Source organism: Triticum aestivum, chromosome 7A (genome assembly GCF_018294505.1).
Source record: "Triticum aestivum cultivar Chinese Spring chromosome 7A, IWGSC CS RefSeq v2.1, whole genome shotgun sequence".
NCBI classification, from domain to species: Eukaryota; Viridiplantae; Streptophyta; class Magnoliopsida; order Poales; family Poaceae; genus Triticum; species Triticum aestivum.
This window is the reverse complement of record NC_057812.1, coordinates 526,002,816-526,019,570: the sequence shown is the minus strand read 5'-3', so window position 1 is coordinate 526,019,570 and position 16,755 is coordinate 526,002,816. Positions and strand designations below refer to the sequence as shown.

Here is a 16,755-nt window from a genome sequence, read left to right as displayed (position 1 = left end):
TTTAGAACATTTTCTTAATGATACAAAAATCTTAACATTGCAACATTTCTTTTGCATTGTACAATTTTCATTGTGAGAATGTCACAAACACATATTTGAAACTTGTTTAACCTTTTATTAAATGTAACATACATTTTTTAATGTATAAATAGTTTGTATCATAGGAACATTTTTTTGCAACGTACAAACATTTTTCTAAATGTCACGAGTATTTATTTCAAAATGTGGGACATTTTCTAAATGTCAAAAAAAATCGTACACATGATTAACATTTCCTGCTTTTGTTGATTCACGTTGTACATTTTTCGTATACATTACAAAGATATTTCAAATGCAAAATTGACATTTTTTAAAATTTATGTTAAGTGTTTTTTTGTAATATATATTTATAGTATTTTTAAATTAAAAAAGCAAAAAAGATAAAGAAAATAAAAATATGAATATAAAATAAAATTCTCTCCCTAATAATAAAGCACGGATTGAGTCCTTAAGTATTATGGAAATAAACCCGTCGTCCACTATAGGCCGACCATAAGGGCATGTACAATGGTTGATAAGATAGTCTTATCTTAAGTTTTGCATGTAATTTAGAGATGATAAAGAAAAATGTCTACAATGGGTCATCTCTTAGTCTTATCTTGAATAACTAGCAATTCCTAAAAATGTGGTGAGACATATTGTGCTAAGAGATCATCTCTTGTCTTATCTTAAATAAGAGAAGACAAGCCTTCTCTTATGAGTTCTCTCTCCTCCACCTCATCATTTATCCCACGTGACACTTCTAAGATAGCACCATTGTACATGCCCTAATAATAAGTGAAAAAAAAAGTCTCATATGCAGCCCCGTCGTTGACATCGCTATCGCGCACGAGAAGACGAGGGTTCCCTCTGCCCCGCCGCCACGCCCCCATCCTCCTCTCCCCGATTTCACCGGCGCCGGCGTGCTATCGTCTTCCTCCTCTCCCTCTCCGGCGCGCTCTACCCACCACTGCGGCGCCACAGAGCACATGCTCCTCATGATGCGCCGCACGCGGGCGGCCACGTCTCGCCCGACCGTCCGCCCACACGCCTCCTCCTTTGGGGTCCGGCGAGCGGCATCGGCGGCCACGACGAATCGGCACGTGTGCGGCCACTCTGTTTCGGTTCAGGGGCTACAGACTATGCCGGATTGGCCACCGGCTCAAAGGGAACACGCGGACGTCCTGGTCCTGCTCCTCCCGACCAAGTTGATGTGGCGCGGGGCGGCGGCCTCAGAGCCTGCGGTGTACGCCTGTTGACGGGGCTCGGGGTGGCTGTGGCTGAATATCACATCTCCTCCTCTTGTCCTCATGCTCTCTGCTTTGTGTCATCTTATCTCTCCGATTCTTCTTTGGCCACATGTGCAGGTGTTTGAGGCAGGAGCGTTGATTAGCATCGGCGAAAGTACTCCGCCCACATCCTGTTTGATGTTATGCTATGACAGACTGGGAATTTTCAGATCCAACTCTTACTACTATTTAGATATTCAGAATGAAAAAACAAGTGTATCTGATGTCGGATCTGCACCTAAAACAAGTGTACATGATGTTCCAAGCTGTCCGTGATGATGGCCGAAGAGTAGGCGAGGGTCCACTGTTCATTTGATTTCGTGGGGATTATCCAGAACAATGCGATCTGAATTGAAGCCAATCCGATCCAGGTGAAACAGAAGTTGATAGATTATTCCGGAGACGAGGTGATATATATATCAAGCGGAAGTCTGTTTGTGTGACTCTGCCTGTATGTTGTCAAGTTGCAAATAGCCTGGTTTTATCAGTTGTTGCTTGATGAGAGACCAACCAGTTTATGCCTGACATTTGTGACTCTACATTTAATGCAGTACAATCGAGAGCTCACGGCATCAGGTACGCTTTAGATACAAAAACTCTCGCTCAGTTTAGTTCCCGTGTAGTGTTAAATTCCAGTGAACTATATTCGTTACAAATGGTAAGCTAAAGCAGATTTAAAAAGATGATAAATTTGCTCAAACCACGTTCAGTTTCAAAACTGACCTGAAGCTGCACTCAATGGCCCTATGGATCCTCTCTTTTAAAGAATCTACCTGTTTGTTGCCATTTTGTGGGACTTATAGGAAGAAGACATGAGGTGGAGTACTTCTTAAGATAATCCTACTCAATGCATACTAGAAATTGCTATTTGAAAAAGTTGTTCTGAAGTGACTCTTCAGGGCTTGGGAGGTTGTCAATTTTTGTGTACATGTTACTGTTGTATACTACTAATACAAATTTTGTAGTCTACAAGGGGTCTGCGGTACTTTCATAGTAGCGAATAAAGAATGAATCAAATGGGATTGATTTACTACTATACCTAAATTAGTTACATATATTGCATCTTGTGGATTAATTCTTGGTCAACTAGGTGTAGTTGATTTTTCAGTTTTGACACACACTTATCTATTTACATAATGTGGTCATATGTTTCATTTTGTGGCTAACCACGTGAAAGTATGTAGGTTCAAACCGATGCTGTGGCCAACACAGATAGTAGCAGTCAAGACAATGACTTTTTGGACGAAGAAGAGTGACTTCATGCAAGGTACTAACTTGATTCGTGAGGACTGCTACCATATGCACACAGAGTTGTTCAAGATTTTTTTTTTGAAGGTTGAACATTTCTCTTGGGAAGCAAATCTTGTGGCCCATGAGCTTGCTAGGGAAACCAAATTTACTTCTCCTTGAATTTTGTTGGATAATCCACCTAAATAGCATGTACCTTTATTAGTTAATGATGTAACAATCATTGAGTAATAGAAATATTTTTTTGTAAAAATAAACTTATTACTGGCATGGTGATTTTGCGAATTGATGGTTGAACTGAATACTTCGATCTTTTCCTTTTGGTCTTTCCTCCCTGTGTCGATCGCCTAGCAGATATTTGTCTTACCTAACCTTTTGATGAAATCAGGAAATGAGTTCCAATATTGGTGTGACGAGTCCCTTGACTGAAGGAGGAGGAGAACGTCAAGGGAGGCATGAGCCGGTGGTGGCAGCATGAGCCATCACGACGCATCACCGGGAGGCTCCGGGCGGGGGGCATGAGAGGTGTGACACAAGTGAGGAGGCGAACTAGAGAAGATGAGTAGATCGAGATGGATCATACAAGGATGAAGGGATGTTATAGAGCCGTTAGCCGACGGTGCTAATTTCCTGTGTGGGTCGATGTCGGTTGCCATGCAGTAAATGAAGAGTGCGTGTATGCCTGTGGCCCCTCCATTTTCATATTTGGAGTCCACACAGGCTGGGTGGCCGAGGGGAAGAGTGAGCGATTTTTTTGTTCCGTTTTCTTTGCCTGAGTAGGTGTCTGTGAGGACTCCTCCCCCCTTGGTGATTTTGGTGATGGTGGTGAGATGGTGGATTCTTTTTTTGCGGGATCGTTTAATATACATAGAAATTTTTCTTAGCTTCTACTCCCTCCGTTCCTAAATACTTGTCTTTCTAGGCATTTCAACAAGTGACTACATACGGAACAAAATGAGTGAATCTACACTCTAAAATATGTCTACATACATCCGTATGTAGTAGTCATTTGAAATGTCTAGAAAGACAAATATTTAGGAACGGAGGGAGTATTTTACATGTGATGATTCATAATTCCATATAGGCATCAGGGGTTGGGTCGTTGCATGCAGAATATGACCATATTCATATCTTTTTAAAACATATACCCCCTTCGTTCTTAAATATAAGTCTTCTTAAAAAATTTAAATATGAACTATATACGAAGTAAAATGAATGAATCTATGTTTTAAAATATATCTATATATATTTGTATGTTCATATATTTGTATGTAGTCCGTATTGAAATATCTAAGAAGTCTTATATTTAAAGACGGAGGAAGTATTTCATGTTTTCACTTTTCAGACAGATGGATGGATAATGTCGGTGTTTTGAGAAAAAAAAAAAGACAGTGGACACCTACCTACCAAGTTTTTTTACGTGGACAATGCGAATGAGTTTTGCTCACACAACATCAATTTTTTCTCCCGTTGCAACGCACGGGCATATGTCTTAGTAAAAATAAAACAAGAAGTAACATGATGATGGGACGCTGTTACTGGGCCGGCTCAATACCTACTCCCTGCAGGCAGGCGAGCCGTGGTAGGACTCATAAGCAGGCGGCACACAGTTGCGCCCTTTTACCTCTAAGGGGACAGCGCATGACTCAAATCTCGGTTGGGCCAGTATGGAACTTATACTACAGGCTAGAGATCTTGGCTCAAGTTAATTTCCCTTCTTCGTTTCGACACACCCTCCCTGTTTTATACTATATATCTAGAGTCCTTCCTGCTATACTAGTCCCCATCATATTTTGGGTTAAAATTTGATCACGTATTTGACTAGCAAAATATGAATGCATGTCACAAAAATTATATGTTGGATTCGTATCTGATTGTAGTTTCCAATAATATTAGTTTTGTTACATCTAACATATATTTTATTAGTTAAAATCATTGTCAAAATATGACCCAAAATATGAGGTGGGCTAGTAAATCAGGACAGAGGTAGATAAGGTGTATATAGGAGCTGGAGAGACGACAAATATATGACATCACAACTGGCTTCCAAGAGATGAACTTATGAGGCCGATAGTGTGTTTGACGAACCCTACACCACGGATGGTCTCTGAGCACATTGATGCAACTTCTGCTTGGTGGAAAGAAGACCATAGAATTTATTAGTGTTATATCTCTCGACGTGTGTGGCCTTCGGCAAAGGAAGAAACAGTGGAGCGTGAATGAGCCAAGTGTGAATCAATGGGTCTTCACCAACATGAACTTGTTACCCCATCTGGAGTTTACTTTGATGGCGGTAACCTTGTGGGTGATCTGGACAGCTATGCGTAAGGCGATTCATGTGGGGCGATGGGGGGGGGGGGGGGGGGGTTCCAAATCCCCCTCTGAACACACCTTTTTGCCCAAAGATCCCTAGCTCATGCTAATGATTCCAAAATAAGTTAATCAGATCGCTCAAGTAAGCCAAGTGCAACCGAAGAATTATATATGGCTTCCCTCTTCAGGGGACAAGGCAAAGGTAAATATAGGTACAACAGTTTCAACTTTCAAGGAACGAGGTATATGGGGTCATGTGAGTAGTGTGCCGAAATTACCATGGTGGATATTTAGGCACCTTGATGGTTCTTTCTCAAGGAATCAATGCTGATTAGATGCTTGAAACTCTCACCTATAGGGAGGCCCTTGCCCTAGTGGACAGGGTCATGGTACATAGATTGCATATTACCTCTACTATCTCTCACTTGTCTAGGTCGAGCGACCAAATTTTAGCCACATAAAGCATTAGGCTGACCTGTTTTGGCTCTAAAAGTTGCATACAATCACAGATTAACTTCACCATGAAAGTTATTTGCCTTGTCGAGGCGAACAAATTTGCTTTCTGATGCATTTGAGGTCATCTTGAATGGGGAATCATGCAAGTGGTGTCAACAAAAGCCCATTTGAACTTGACATAACTCCAACGTCAGAACTCCGATTTGAGGTATCCTTGTATCCATCTCGGAAAGGGCTATCCAACGGCAACCTCCAACCTTTAATTTGACTTCATATTTCAATAGGCTCGTGTCTTTTTGAGCCACATGATGATTCTCTAATATAATAAACTATATCCGATTAATCTCCCTAAAAAATATCCAATTAATCACTGAAACTTACTGAGTTCTCCTTTTTAATAAAAAATCCTAAAATATCGTGAATTTCTGTTTACCTCGGAAAACAAATCTCTGTCGGACTGCCTTCACCTTACACTGTTTGATTAGCTCACGCTGTACTATATCCGAGTATCTGACGGTGGTAGCACTGACGAAATCCGCAGTAACAAAAAGGGCAAAGAGGCGGCGACGTGTGCCTGACACAGACCAAACCGGTAGTACCTCCGAGTCCCAGCCGCCACTCTGCCCCGGAACCAGAGCCCGCATCTTCTCCCCATGGCGGCGGCGGCGTCAGAGCACGCGGCCGAGGAGGGGACGATGAGCATCTACAAGGCGGCGAGGCGCATCAAGCGGCGGGAGAGCACCCTGTACAACGCGCTGCGGAGCGTGGCCGACGACGCGGCCTTCGTGGCCGAGATCGCGGCGCTGTGGCCGACCCTGCCGCTGGTCGCCAACCTCCGCTGCGGCCTCTGGTACGCGCAGCCGCGCTCCCTCGCCGCCACCTGCTACTTCAAGTCCACCGACGGCCACGCCGGCAACTGGGCCTTCTCCACCGCCCGCCTCAATCTCCACCTCGCCCTCCTCGCCGGTATGTATATGCATCTCGCTCCCTCCCTTCGTTACACAACTTGTACTGGTAAGTATAGTGGTGCGTATCCAGAAGTAGGAGTTCGAAGAAAATTTGTTTCTCTGAATCATTAATAATTCAATTTCGTTCGCTTGGGGTTCATTCAAATAATCCACTGCCAAAAAAGTGTGAATATGAGTGCAGATATGCTCATCATGTGAACTCCTCAACTATTGCGTATACAGGGCCATAATGTTGAAGATGTTTTTGGCGACAATGGAATGGCGAGTGCAATATGCCTGAACTTTAGGGGATTTAGCTTAAGTTGAGCCTAATTTGTTTTGTTGTTATCATTTGAGCAGGGGAAAGAGGAGGATGCATAATAGTTGATTCAACAAGGAAAGGGAAACGATTTCCAGATAGCATGGCAAAGACAATACCCATTTGGTGCTGCGTTCTCAATCGAGCCATTCAGAGGCATCGACTGCGGGCTATCAACCAAAGTAGCGGATTGAATTCCGAAATGGTTCGTATATGGATTGCTTCGATTTATTAGAATATGCATGTATATCCTGCTAATGTCCACTTGTGAGCATTTTCTTTACCCCGATGCTTTGCCATTGCTATATTTGAAATTTGTAAGGTAGACCATGCCTGTTTTGGCATTATCCTTATATTAAGTTACTGTCTAGGAGCAAGCTATTACTCCCTCCGTTCCGAATTACTTGTCGCAGATATGGATGTATCTAGATGTATTCTAGTTCTAGATACATCCATTTCTGCGACGAGTAATTTGGAACGGAGGGAGTATTAGTTTATTACTCTAGAAAACTACATGGCAAAATAAGGGCAGCAGTGCTAATTTCATGATTTAACATGGCATCCACTTCACTATCAACATTGCTATTTGGGATGAAATCACAACTCACAACCGTATATTGTAGTTTAGTCGCAGTATATCTTCCTTTTCTGTTATTTGAGCCTTTGTTTCCATGTTGCGGATTGTTCTTTCTGCAAGAAGAATATAATTATGTGTTCACTTGTTCTCACAATGTTCCATAATTTTGTCTGTCAGTCAGCTGTTGTATCAAACGGGGATGCTGAAGAGTACTCTGGTTCATCAAACTGGGATAGCTCAGTTCATCTTCCTGTATGGGTTCTGGAAACTGAGAGAAATGCAATAGAGGGGCGTATTGAAGAATGGGCGGACCTATTTGAATCTTGTGGTGCAGACATTCATTCTCTTGCATTAGGTTTGCAAAAACCACTCCGTCCACTGTGGATATCACAAAATACACGTATATGGTTGAATGAAGTACCAGATCATCAGTTATGGGACTTCACTCCCATCATATTAGTTTCAGCATCTGCATCTGGTACAGTGGCTACACAAAGAACGGCATCAGAATTCAGCTGGCGCTATATTCCTGGTGCAGGAGATGATGAAGAGAGTTGGGCACGTGGTCTAACTCCTACATTATTCTGGAAGCATTCGTATGATCTACTTGATGGTGGACCAGATCTTTGTAATCAGTTAGTTGCCGACATCGTTGAAAAGGATAGGGTTTACCGTGCACAGAGGGGTGAACATTCTCCACAAGTTATAGTTAAGCATATAAAGTGCTCAAGCTATGGACAAGAATCATACACGGGAGATCATACAATTATCACACAACCTATGAACTCGAACCCTTCTACTCTTGCTCCAGCAAATACACAGTACTCCAATGATGGTCATGTAGTCTTCTGGATTGGGACATCAAACATTGCAGTAGCATCTACCATGCAAGGTATACTGATTAACTGTGCAACATCTTTAATAGTGTTGTTCATTTAGGAATAAAAATTAGTTGACATAGCAAAGAACCTTAATGATAGTGTTTTTGATGTCCCTTTTATGTAGTTGCAGATGGCTTGGCTGATATGGATTGCATACTGAACTGTGACAGCACATCAAGATTGCCTTCTAATTCATCAGAAGATTCTTACCTTGAACTACCTATTGTGGTTAGTGATATTGTTTTTACCCTTTGTGTTTCCTTTTTATTCAGACATCAACATCTATATTTCCGTTTTGCAGGATTCCAAGGATGAACGATTTTCTTTGTTGAAAAATCTTCCCAAAGCAGTTAGCTTTGCAAAGAAAAATCTAATCGCAAGGAGAAAAATGCTGCTATGTTGTCAAAGTGGTGAGTTGACAAAGTTCACCTACCAAAAGGAAATATTGCATGCACTTCCCTTGTACCGTGTAGAAAACTATACCATTTGTGAACACGTTATTATAGCAGCATTTTTCAAAATACCAGCATCCTTATTTCAAAGGTTGAGTGCACACATGACCACTAAACTCTAAAACCAGACAAATCTAATTTTCAACTACCCAAACTGGGCAGAATCATCCCCCCCCCCCCCCCGGATCGCTTCAGTTTTGACTATTTCAAAGTGTGTCTAGATGTCTTACCGCCTATTTTTCTTCCATGTGAGCTCTGCATCATCGCTTGTGTTTAGTGGAAATTTCAGGGAAACTAGTTTAGTCCCAAAATTTTCTAGATTGAAAACATTTTGTCATATTTATAGTTTTATTTTTTATTCTTTTGAACTTGGAAAATCAGGAGGAAATACATTTTTAACTTTGGGGGTTTGTTTTCTAAATTTGTTAAATTGTAGAAGACCTCACTCTTATGTATTTTCAAGCTTTTTTTGAATGATCTGGAGGTACTGTGGCAGACAGCGTCGGCAGCATGTCATCTAAAACCACTTTGAAGTAGTCAAAACCAGTACTCTACCTTGTTTTCAGCACTGAGGGTTATATTTATCCAGTTTTAGAGTTTAGGGTAGTCAGACAGTTTAGGGATGCAAAATACACCTCCCTCCCCCCTCTTTTTTTTATAAATAATCCTTTTTGGGTCCGTCGGTGGAGAAAGTGCGCTAGAGTGGCTCCCTTTGCCGGCTGTTAAATGGTGCCATGCCAATGTTCATTGGCCACGCCACAGACCATGATGTGGCCCCATTGAGTTAACTTTAGACTCCCATGGTGGCAAGTAAATGCCACATCACCGAGTGTCGTGTGACAACCACAAGTCAGTTTTGGTAATATGTTAGGGTGGGCATTATTTGATCAATATTTCTTCGAAAAACGTTATTTAGCAAAAAGTTTGTCTATTCCTGTTAGCTTAACTCTTTTTTTTTACCTGCCCTTTCAGGAGAAGATATAAGCATTTGTGTGGCTTTGGCAATAATCACACGGTTATTCAATGACACTGGTAAGCATAATCATGAGTGTAATTATAATTATGGGTTTCAAGAGTAAATAGGAGTTCTGTTCTTATTTATCCGCATAGCTGCATGACATACAAATTTATTTTTCTTCGCTCATTTCTAACCATGGATAACCATAATGCAATCAATTTTTTTTAATACTAGGTAGGTGCTCTGTAGAACTATATATACTTCGAATAAGTCATGTCTATTCATCTTGAACTAATCAGTATGTATTTATCTCAAGGGTGCTTCGACTGCGGCGAATCTTTTATGAGAAGAGACATCACCAAGTTAGAGATGAGGAAGAGGCTGGTGTTCATTTGCAAATACGCCGTTAATGCGCGGCCATCTAGGGGAAACTTGAGGCAGGTCTATGGTTTTCTATGCAACGAAAAGGAACAGCTGCCCCATTAGTTCTGTGGATAAATGCATCCGATCAGGCATTCGTTCTGATCAGTTGCCACAGAATAGTCAGGTTTGGGCCTGTAGTTGATTCTTGTGTGCTCTTCATTCTCCAATGATCTTCTAGTGTCTGACCAATTAATGATTACTAGTTGTCCTTGGAATAGCTCAAGCAACACCGTCCAGATGGACCCCATACTGATCAACATTTCTTCATTTGAATGAAAATCAGTTAGAGACAGTTATGTACTGGCAACAGCCAAATACCCAAGTGACTTTTTGAACCGACTTTTATACTTGTGAGAGAGCTTGTAATGATGGAGCCACAGTTTTGGGTTGGTTTATCTTGACGATGTAACATTATTTGCACCAACTCCTAATCCCACAGACATTCATTTTATTTGTTCTTCGAGCCTGTACTGCTGTTTTTACAGTTATATGGTTGGGAACCTCTCAGAAAAAGAAAGGGTATATGGTTGGGAAACTCGGCCTAGCATATCAAAATGTGAAGTGCTCGTCTTGAATCTAATACTCCTTTTGTCCACAAATGTAAGAAACTGTCGAAATGTCTTATATTTAAGAACAGACGGTGTGCTAGTGTGGAAAGAAAGCTCGGAGGAAGTGTGTCCTAAGCAATACCTTGTGCAAAGGCTTGTGACGAATTGAGCAATTTAACACGTTGATGATGTTGCACTGGATTGTGATCGGGTTTATAGGGTTTATAGTCGTATATGTACATACAAATTGATACATAAATCTGAGATGTGAAAAACTTAACAATATTAGATAGAAACCTTGAATACATTGATGAATGATGACAATGGTGCAGCCGAGGTCATAAGATGAGTCAATACATGACGTCTTATGTAGTAGAGGATCATCTGTCAAAGGAGATTTTGCAGATAATTTAGCAAGATGGGCTTGGCTTATCAGAACGGATAGAATAATTCCTTGGGCTTGGTTACTCTGCTCCGAATTTTTGAGAACCCTTTGAGAAGGCGTTCAAGGGGTTCTCAAATGAAACATAAAAGTAAAAACGTCCATTTTATGAAGGTTTTATTTTCTGTAATCATTTACTCTATCCCTAATATAAAAACCTTTTTCAAGCTAGGACGGATGGAGTAGGTGTTAATGTAAACGAAATGTAGTAGTGGCTCGATGGAAGCCTAGAGTCTTCAGTTGATCCAGTACATGGGATGTATATCCCATTCTCAAATGATCTATTATTCTGCTAATAAAGGGTTGACAGATGGTACAAGTCTAGAGGCGATGATCAGAGAGGTACGAATATTATGAGGAGGTAACAAACCAGTTATATCACGAAAACACTTAATTAGTAGCAACCTCACTGGGGTCACAAATACATACGCAAGACTGGCCTGGAATACATGATGTATGCTTTGCCATTGTCAACGATACGCGAAGTCGAAAATTTCTCAAAGCAAATATTTGGAAGGATAAACACTACTCCCTCCGTTGTTTCAATGTTTATAGTTCAAAATGCTTAATGAAATACATAAAGTACATGATTTGGAGTAAAATACAGAAAGTTGAGATTATCGCTCAGTTAAATCAAATATTTTCAATGTTTATAGTTCAAAATGCTTAATGAAATACTCCCTCTGTTTCATAACGAACTGCATATAGATTTTTTGAAAAATCACTTTACAAACTTTGATCAAGTTTATGAAAAGAACTATTTGTATCTACAATACCAAATATATGAATTATGAATCTACATATTATGATGATTCTAATGATATGTTTGGCATTCTACATGTAAATATTTTCTCCACAAACTTACTTAGTTTGTGATGTTTGACTTCTCCAAAAATAGTCGTGGTCCTGTTTGGTCGTTTTTTTCCTTTTTAATACTCCCTCGTCCCTTTAGTATAAAAATTGTATTAGAGTTGTTCCCTTGGTCCCTTTAGTATAAAATTGTATTAGAGTTGAGACACTTATTTTAAGACAAAGGCAGTATGAGATTGCAAGCTAAGAACTATAACGAGTTTTTTCAGAGGTCTCCAACGTCGAGATGCACATTTTTGTTCCATCAAGAGGCAGAATTGTTTCTCAGCTTAGATAGGCTCTTGTTTTGTAGGTGGTGCCTTTCTTTTGACTTGGCGTGTGTGGTGTCATGGTAAGTTCAATTCTGCCTTCTATAAAGCTACCGTACACCCAGACATACTCCAGGAAGAAAAAAAAGAGAAATGCTAGAGTAGCTCCAATGCCCCCTAAACAGAACTTGAAATCACTAAAAAAGAGATCCGCTAGAGTTGCTCCAATGACACCTAAACAGAACTTGAAATCGCTCGTAAGAAATCATTCCATTGCGCAACATGGAAACATTCAAGGGGAAAATAACCCACAATGAATTTTGACTGATCAACAGCCGAAACCAAGAACAACGACAACCAGGTGTATAACAAGTTCCTCAAAATCATAGCATAAGATACTACAAAATGCCTCTTAACATACCAGGAGATGACATAAATGATAAAGTCTTTTCTAGTTATAATTAAGCACTCAGCAACATTGCAACAGGGATACCGTCCTAAACCAAGGACAGGCCCTTACTTCTTCTTCGCATCTCCGGCCTTGGTCTGCAAAAAATGACATAACAGAAAATATAGTTTGGTCAACATGTTTAACAAAGAGAGCATATTCAAGTTCAACTTGAACTAGATGTGAGAAATGCTGTATTAAAACTGACCTTCTTCACACCACGGATCTTCTTGGTCCTGTTTTTCCTTTCCTTGATCTGCTTTCGTGACTTCTCCACCTTTGTAGCAAGACCGTTCTGACAAGATGCAAAGATATTAGCAATTCCAGACATAGAAAGAGGACCATACAATGTCATTGAAAACAACAAATATATACTATAGAGCACCACGTTGCACCTTCTGTGGAAGATACATGTTCAATGTCAAGCTTGGGTACAGATCACAAAAGATGCATGAAAATAACCACTATATGATGAAATTGTAAATATAGCCAGCTAGGCACTACTATACAGCAGCAAGCAAGAATCTAGTAATAGTCACATGGAAATTTATCCAAGTAAAGTCTTCCACTATTAAAGCTGTTTAGAAGGTCAGTTTAGAAGCTAAGCCAAAATTCCAATTGTAATGAACTAATATGATGTGCAACTCTGACTCGCTGAAGGTGACTGCAACATAACCCACAATAGCAAAACAAAGAAGCACCACACCTTAAAAGAAAGACGTATACAAACATTTATACTCAATTGTAAAATCATCTTTACTAGCACCTTTTCATATCAACAACATAATTGGGCTACATAAAGTACAAAACTAACGGAAACAAGTTACACCCCATATCAATAATGGTAGGGATGCGACTTCAACCATCTCTACACCCAAATGTAAACTTCAACAATTCGGAGGACTACAACTGCTAACAAGGCAAACACATAATTTGGTCGGATACACATTAAGCTTGCCAGCAGCACCATCATGGTAACCACAACAAGGCTTGTGCACAAACAAACCCTTGGTTAAACAGCTTATGTATCGCCCCAGTATATTCATCAGTTACACATGACTGATAGGTAATGACTTATAGAAGATCAGTATACTCAATTTGCAAGACAATATGCCATTCTTAGCGCCATTTCAACCTAACAGCCAATTTCGTTCAAGCTATGGGGTGGGTTTGGGACTTAACCTGACAAACACTGATGGATTAGAAAGGGTTAACTTTATCCTGGAAGGACATGGGGGTAACTTAACCTGACAATAGCATTCAAACCTGCAAACTGAGGTTTGAGCAAACAAACCAAAAGGTAGAACCAGCTACACCCACAGAACGAGTCGTTCCAAATTATAGTTTCCTACCACTAACTCACTTAATCTAGCAAACAGTAACTTCTGCTAATCAGGCCACTTCCAAAACACAAAATGGAAGCAAATCTAGCTTTCTAACTCGAATCAAAAGAAACCTAAGTGAGCAGCATAAAATTCACCGAGACTAAGAAGCCTCAGTTAGATCAATACAAATCACTACATCTCGACCCATGGGTGAGCACAGCGCAAACAAATACTAGCGCACATCTAGACGAGAGGACACAACTAAGCTCAATGTGAAGAAGAAACGAGGGAGAACCGATCCATACCCTGATGAGGCGGTACTTGGGCTCGAACTTCTTGGCGGACTCGAGGTTGTCGTAGATGAGACCAAACCCGGAGGACTTGCCGCCTCCGAAGTGGGTGCGGAACTTGAACACGAAGATGCAGTTGGGGTCCTTGACCTCGTACACCTTGGCGAGCCTCTCCTTGAGCTCCGCCTGCGCACAAGCACACGAGCGCTTCAGAAACGACGACGAAATGCAACGGAACCAAGGAACGAGAGGAGGGGGGCGAGATCTCAGACCTTGGAGACGTTGGCGCGGCCGGGGTGGATGACCTCGAGCACGAACTGCTTGCGGGCGAGCAGGCGGTTGGTCATGAACTTGCGGGTGCGGAGGGTGACCGCCGTGGTGGTCTTGGCGTCCGCCATGGCTGATTCGACCTCGCTTCGCGGTGGGCTGACTGCGGAGGAGGTGGCGGCGGCGGCGGCGGCGCGAGGGGGAGGAAAGCGGGGGTAGCAGGGAGGGGAGGGAGGGGCGGCTGAGCATATATATATATATATCTTGTGAAACCCTAGGGAGTTAATCGTTTCCTACGTGGGCCGAGTTGGACTCTTCGGAGCCCATTTTCGTGCTTGCTGGGCCTTCACTATCTCCCGAATTTGTTAAAGAATTGTTTTCTCCAGTATAAAAAGGCCCAGGTAACTAGGGCGGAGCTCAACTGGTCCTTGGCAGCCCAGCCCAGCAGAAAATAAGGAAGGATGATAGAAAAACTATGAAATCACTAATTAAGGAGTACTCGTTGCAAAGAACACTCCATTTTCTTAGGTCGCGACAGGTGGCGCATATGCAGCGTGCCATTTGTCGCAACCTGGGAGTTTTCCCTTTTTCGTAGATCCGTTTATTCAAAACGTTTTATCTTTTAAACCGTGCGTCCAAATCTCGAACCGTTTTCATCATTGGATTCCTCGCGTCGAGATCTTTAAAACTAGATCTCATGTTGATAGGTTTTGACGAACTTTTTTTCACAAAAAGAAACCAGACGAAAAAAACCGGGTGAAAAAACCGAACCGGGAGCATGGTTTTTTCCCTTTCCGGAAGAGGCACGCCCGTGTCTCTCGCGAAATCACAACCGTGCCTCTCGTGAAAGCAAAACCGTGACTCTCGTGGAAGGAAAAAAAACAGAAAACGCATTTTTTCCCGTTTCCGAGAGGCACGGCGTGACTCTCGCGAAAGAAAAAAAACAGAAAACGCGTTTTTATCCCTTTCCTAGAGGCACGGTCATGACTTTCGCGAAAGCACAACCATGCCTCTCGCGGAAGCAAAATCGTGACTCTCGCGAAAGAAAAAAAACAGAAAACGTGTTTTGTTTTTCCCTTTCCTAGAGGGACGGTCGTGACTCTCGCAAAAGCACAACCGTGCCTCTCGCGAAAGAAAAAAAACAGAAAACGCGTTTTTTTCGTTTTCGAAAGGCACGGCCGTGACTCTCGCTAAAGCATAACCGTGCCTCTCGCGGAAGAAAAAACGTGATTTCATGAAAGGAAAATAAAAGAAAACGCGTTTTTTTCGCGCAAAAAAATTAAAAAAAAATTTATCGAAAAGCTAAGAAAGACTGGGGGAAAACCAAAACGTCGAAAAAACCCGGAGAAAAAACCGTTTAAAAAGTCGAAAACGCGTGCGGAAAAATAATAAAAAAACAAAATCTGAAGGAAGCATCGAGAGCGCGACACGTGACGAATGGCTGAGAGCGCGCCAAGTGGCGTTGATCGTTGCGAGGCTCCCGAAGGAGCGCTCGTTAACTAGTTGCTCCCGAAAAACTAACTTTGTGAAAATCGCAGACACTCTTTGTACGATCTGGTTTGCTAGGAGGCAAGCTATCCATGAAGGCATATTCCAAAGCCTCGGAGCAACTCATGTGTTTATAAACCGTTTCATCTCTGAGCTTAAAATAATCAAGGAACCGCCTGCGGGTGGTAGAGCTGGTGGAGCGCGACTAGGTCCTAGAACACGCCCCAGAGCACCACCCTAGGATTTTGCTAAAATCCATGTTGATGCAGGGGTTTCAAAATCGGGAGGAGCGGTAGTGGAGGTTTGTCGAGATCATCATGGTAACTATATGGGGAGCTCATCTTTGATCATACCCGGTCTACAAGATGCTAGTACACTTGCTTGTGCGAAGCCCTCACGTTGGCAGAAGATCTTGGCCTCCAGAACTTTGAGGTAGCATCAGATGCACAGCAGGTGATAAGTGATATAGCTAAAGGAAGTTGGGGTCATCATGGAGTCATTATTGTGGAGATAAAAACATAGCAATTAACTTCAGTTGTAATTTTTCTTTTAAAAGTCGTTTAGCCAATGAGGATGCTCATAAGTTAGCTAGATTGTCCCTTTAGTTAGGACCGGGTCATCATGTGTGGTTTCTGGAACCCCATGACCCAAATGTAATCCCACTTCTTGTGGTTTTTGATGAACAAAGAGTTGCTTTACCCCAAAAAACGATAGAAATTTTTTACTAAAAAACTGGTGATGTGTGTAGTTTCTTAAACTGGCCCGCCCATTAATTATCTTGAGGAGGTAGCATCGGCGCGTACCGTAGAATCACCCAAAGGGAGCAACAAATTGTCAAAAGAAAAACAAGGTGTGTGCGGTGCGGATGGAAAATTCATCCGTAGAGATTGTTGATACTCTTGTAAAAGATAATATGATAAACACCTTGCAATAAAAAGTACTTTGATA

At 41.6% G+C, this 16,755-nt stretch overlaps 2 protein-coding genes and 1 long non-coding RNA gene across 4 annotated transcripts; 2 read left to right on the top strand and 1 right to left on the bottom strand.

Moving 5' to 3' along the window:
* Positions 1 to 826: 826 nt before the first annotated feature.
* LOC123147981 (uncharacterized) lies at positions 827 to 3,438 on the top strand. The gene is made up of 3 exons (XR_006473567.1): positions 827 to 1,883; positions 2,492 to 2,574; positions 2,944 to 3,438. It is a non-coding gene; the product is annotated as an uncharacterized lncRNA (long non-coding RNA).
* A 2,446-nt stretch (positions 3,439 to 5,884) lies between these two features.
* On the top strand, positions 5,885 to 10,332 carry LOC123147980 (tRNA A64-2'-O-ribosylphosphate transferase). 2 transcript variants are annotated; one of them, XM_044567317.1, is made up of 7 exons: positions 5,885 to 6,290; positions 6,632 to 6,795; positions 7,345 to 8,059; positions 8,179 to 8,276; positions 8,350 to 8,458; positions 9,473 to 9,532; positions 9,775 to 10,332. In XM_044567317.1, the coding sequence occupies exons 1-7, from the start codon at positions 5,978 to 5,980 to the stop codon at positions 9,942 to 9,944; spliced, it is 1,629 nt and encodes a 542-aa protein (XP_044423252.1). In that variant the 5' UTR covers positions 5,885 to 5,977; the 3' UTR covers positions 9,945 to 10,332. The 2 variants fall into 2 exon arrangements, with proteins under 2 accessions (XP_044423252.1, XP_044423251.1); XM_044567316.1 differs by having other exon boundaries at positions 8,173 to 8,276.
* A 2,021-nt stretch (positions 10,333 to 12,353) lies between these two features.
* Positions 12,354 to 14,577, bottom strand: LOC123147979 (40S ribosomal protein S24-1). The gene is made up of 4 exons (XM_044567315.1): positions 14,325 to 14,577; positions 14,068 to 14,238; positions 12,646 to 12,732; positions 12,354 to 12,535 (listed from the first exon to the last, which is right to left on the bottom strand). Exons 1-4 carry the CDS (start codon positions 14,448 to 14,450, stop codon positions 12,506 to 12,508), a joined length of 414 nt encoding a protein of 137 aa, XP_044423250.1. The 5' UTR covers positions 14,451 to 14,577; the 3' UTR covers positions 12,354 to 12,505.
* Positions 14,578 to 16,755: the final 2,178 nt, after the last annotated feature.

Bases quoted from the DNA above. Each gene is read 5' to 3' on its own strand.
- LOC123147980 (XM_044567316.1), top strand. From the start codon at position 5,978: ATGGCGGCGGCGGCGTCAGAGCACGCGGCCGAGGAGGGGACGATGAGC. The intron at 6,796-7,344 runs GTTCGTATATGG...TTTGTCTGTCAG, and splicing joins GCGGATTGAATTCCGAAATG to TCAGCTGTTGTATCAAACGG. The intron at 8,060-8,172 runs GTATACTGATTA...CCTTTTATGTAG, and splicing joins AGTAGCATCTACCATGCAAG to TTGCAGATGGCTTGGCTGAT.
- LOC123147979 (XM_044567315.1), bottom strand. From the start codon at position 14,450: ATGGCGGACGCCAAGACCACCACGGCGGTCACCCTCCGCACCCGCAAG. The intron at 14,239-14,324 runs GTCTGAGATCTC...GCTTGTGCGCAG, and splicing joins GCCGCGCCAACGTCTCCAAG to GCGGAGCTCAAGGAGAGGCT. The intron at 12,536-12,645 runs GTCAGTTTTAAT...CATTTTTTGCAG, and splicing joins AGATCCGTGGTGTGAAGAAG to ACCAAGGCCGGAGATGCGAA.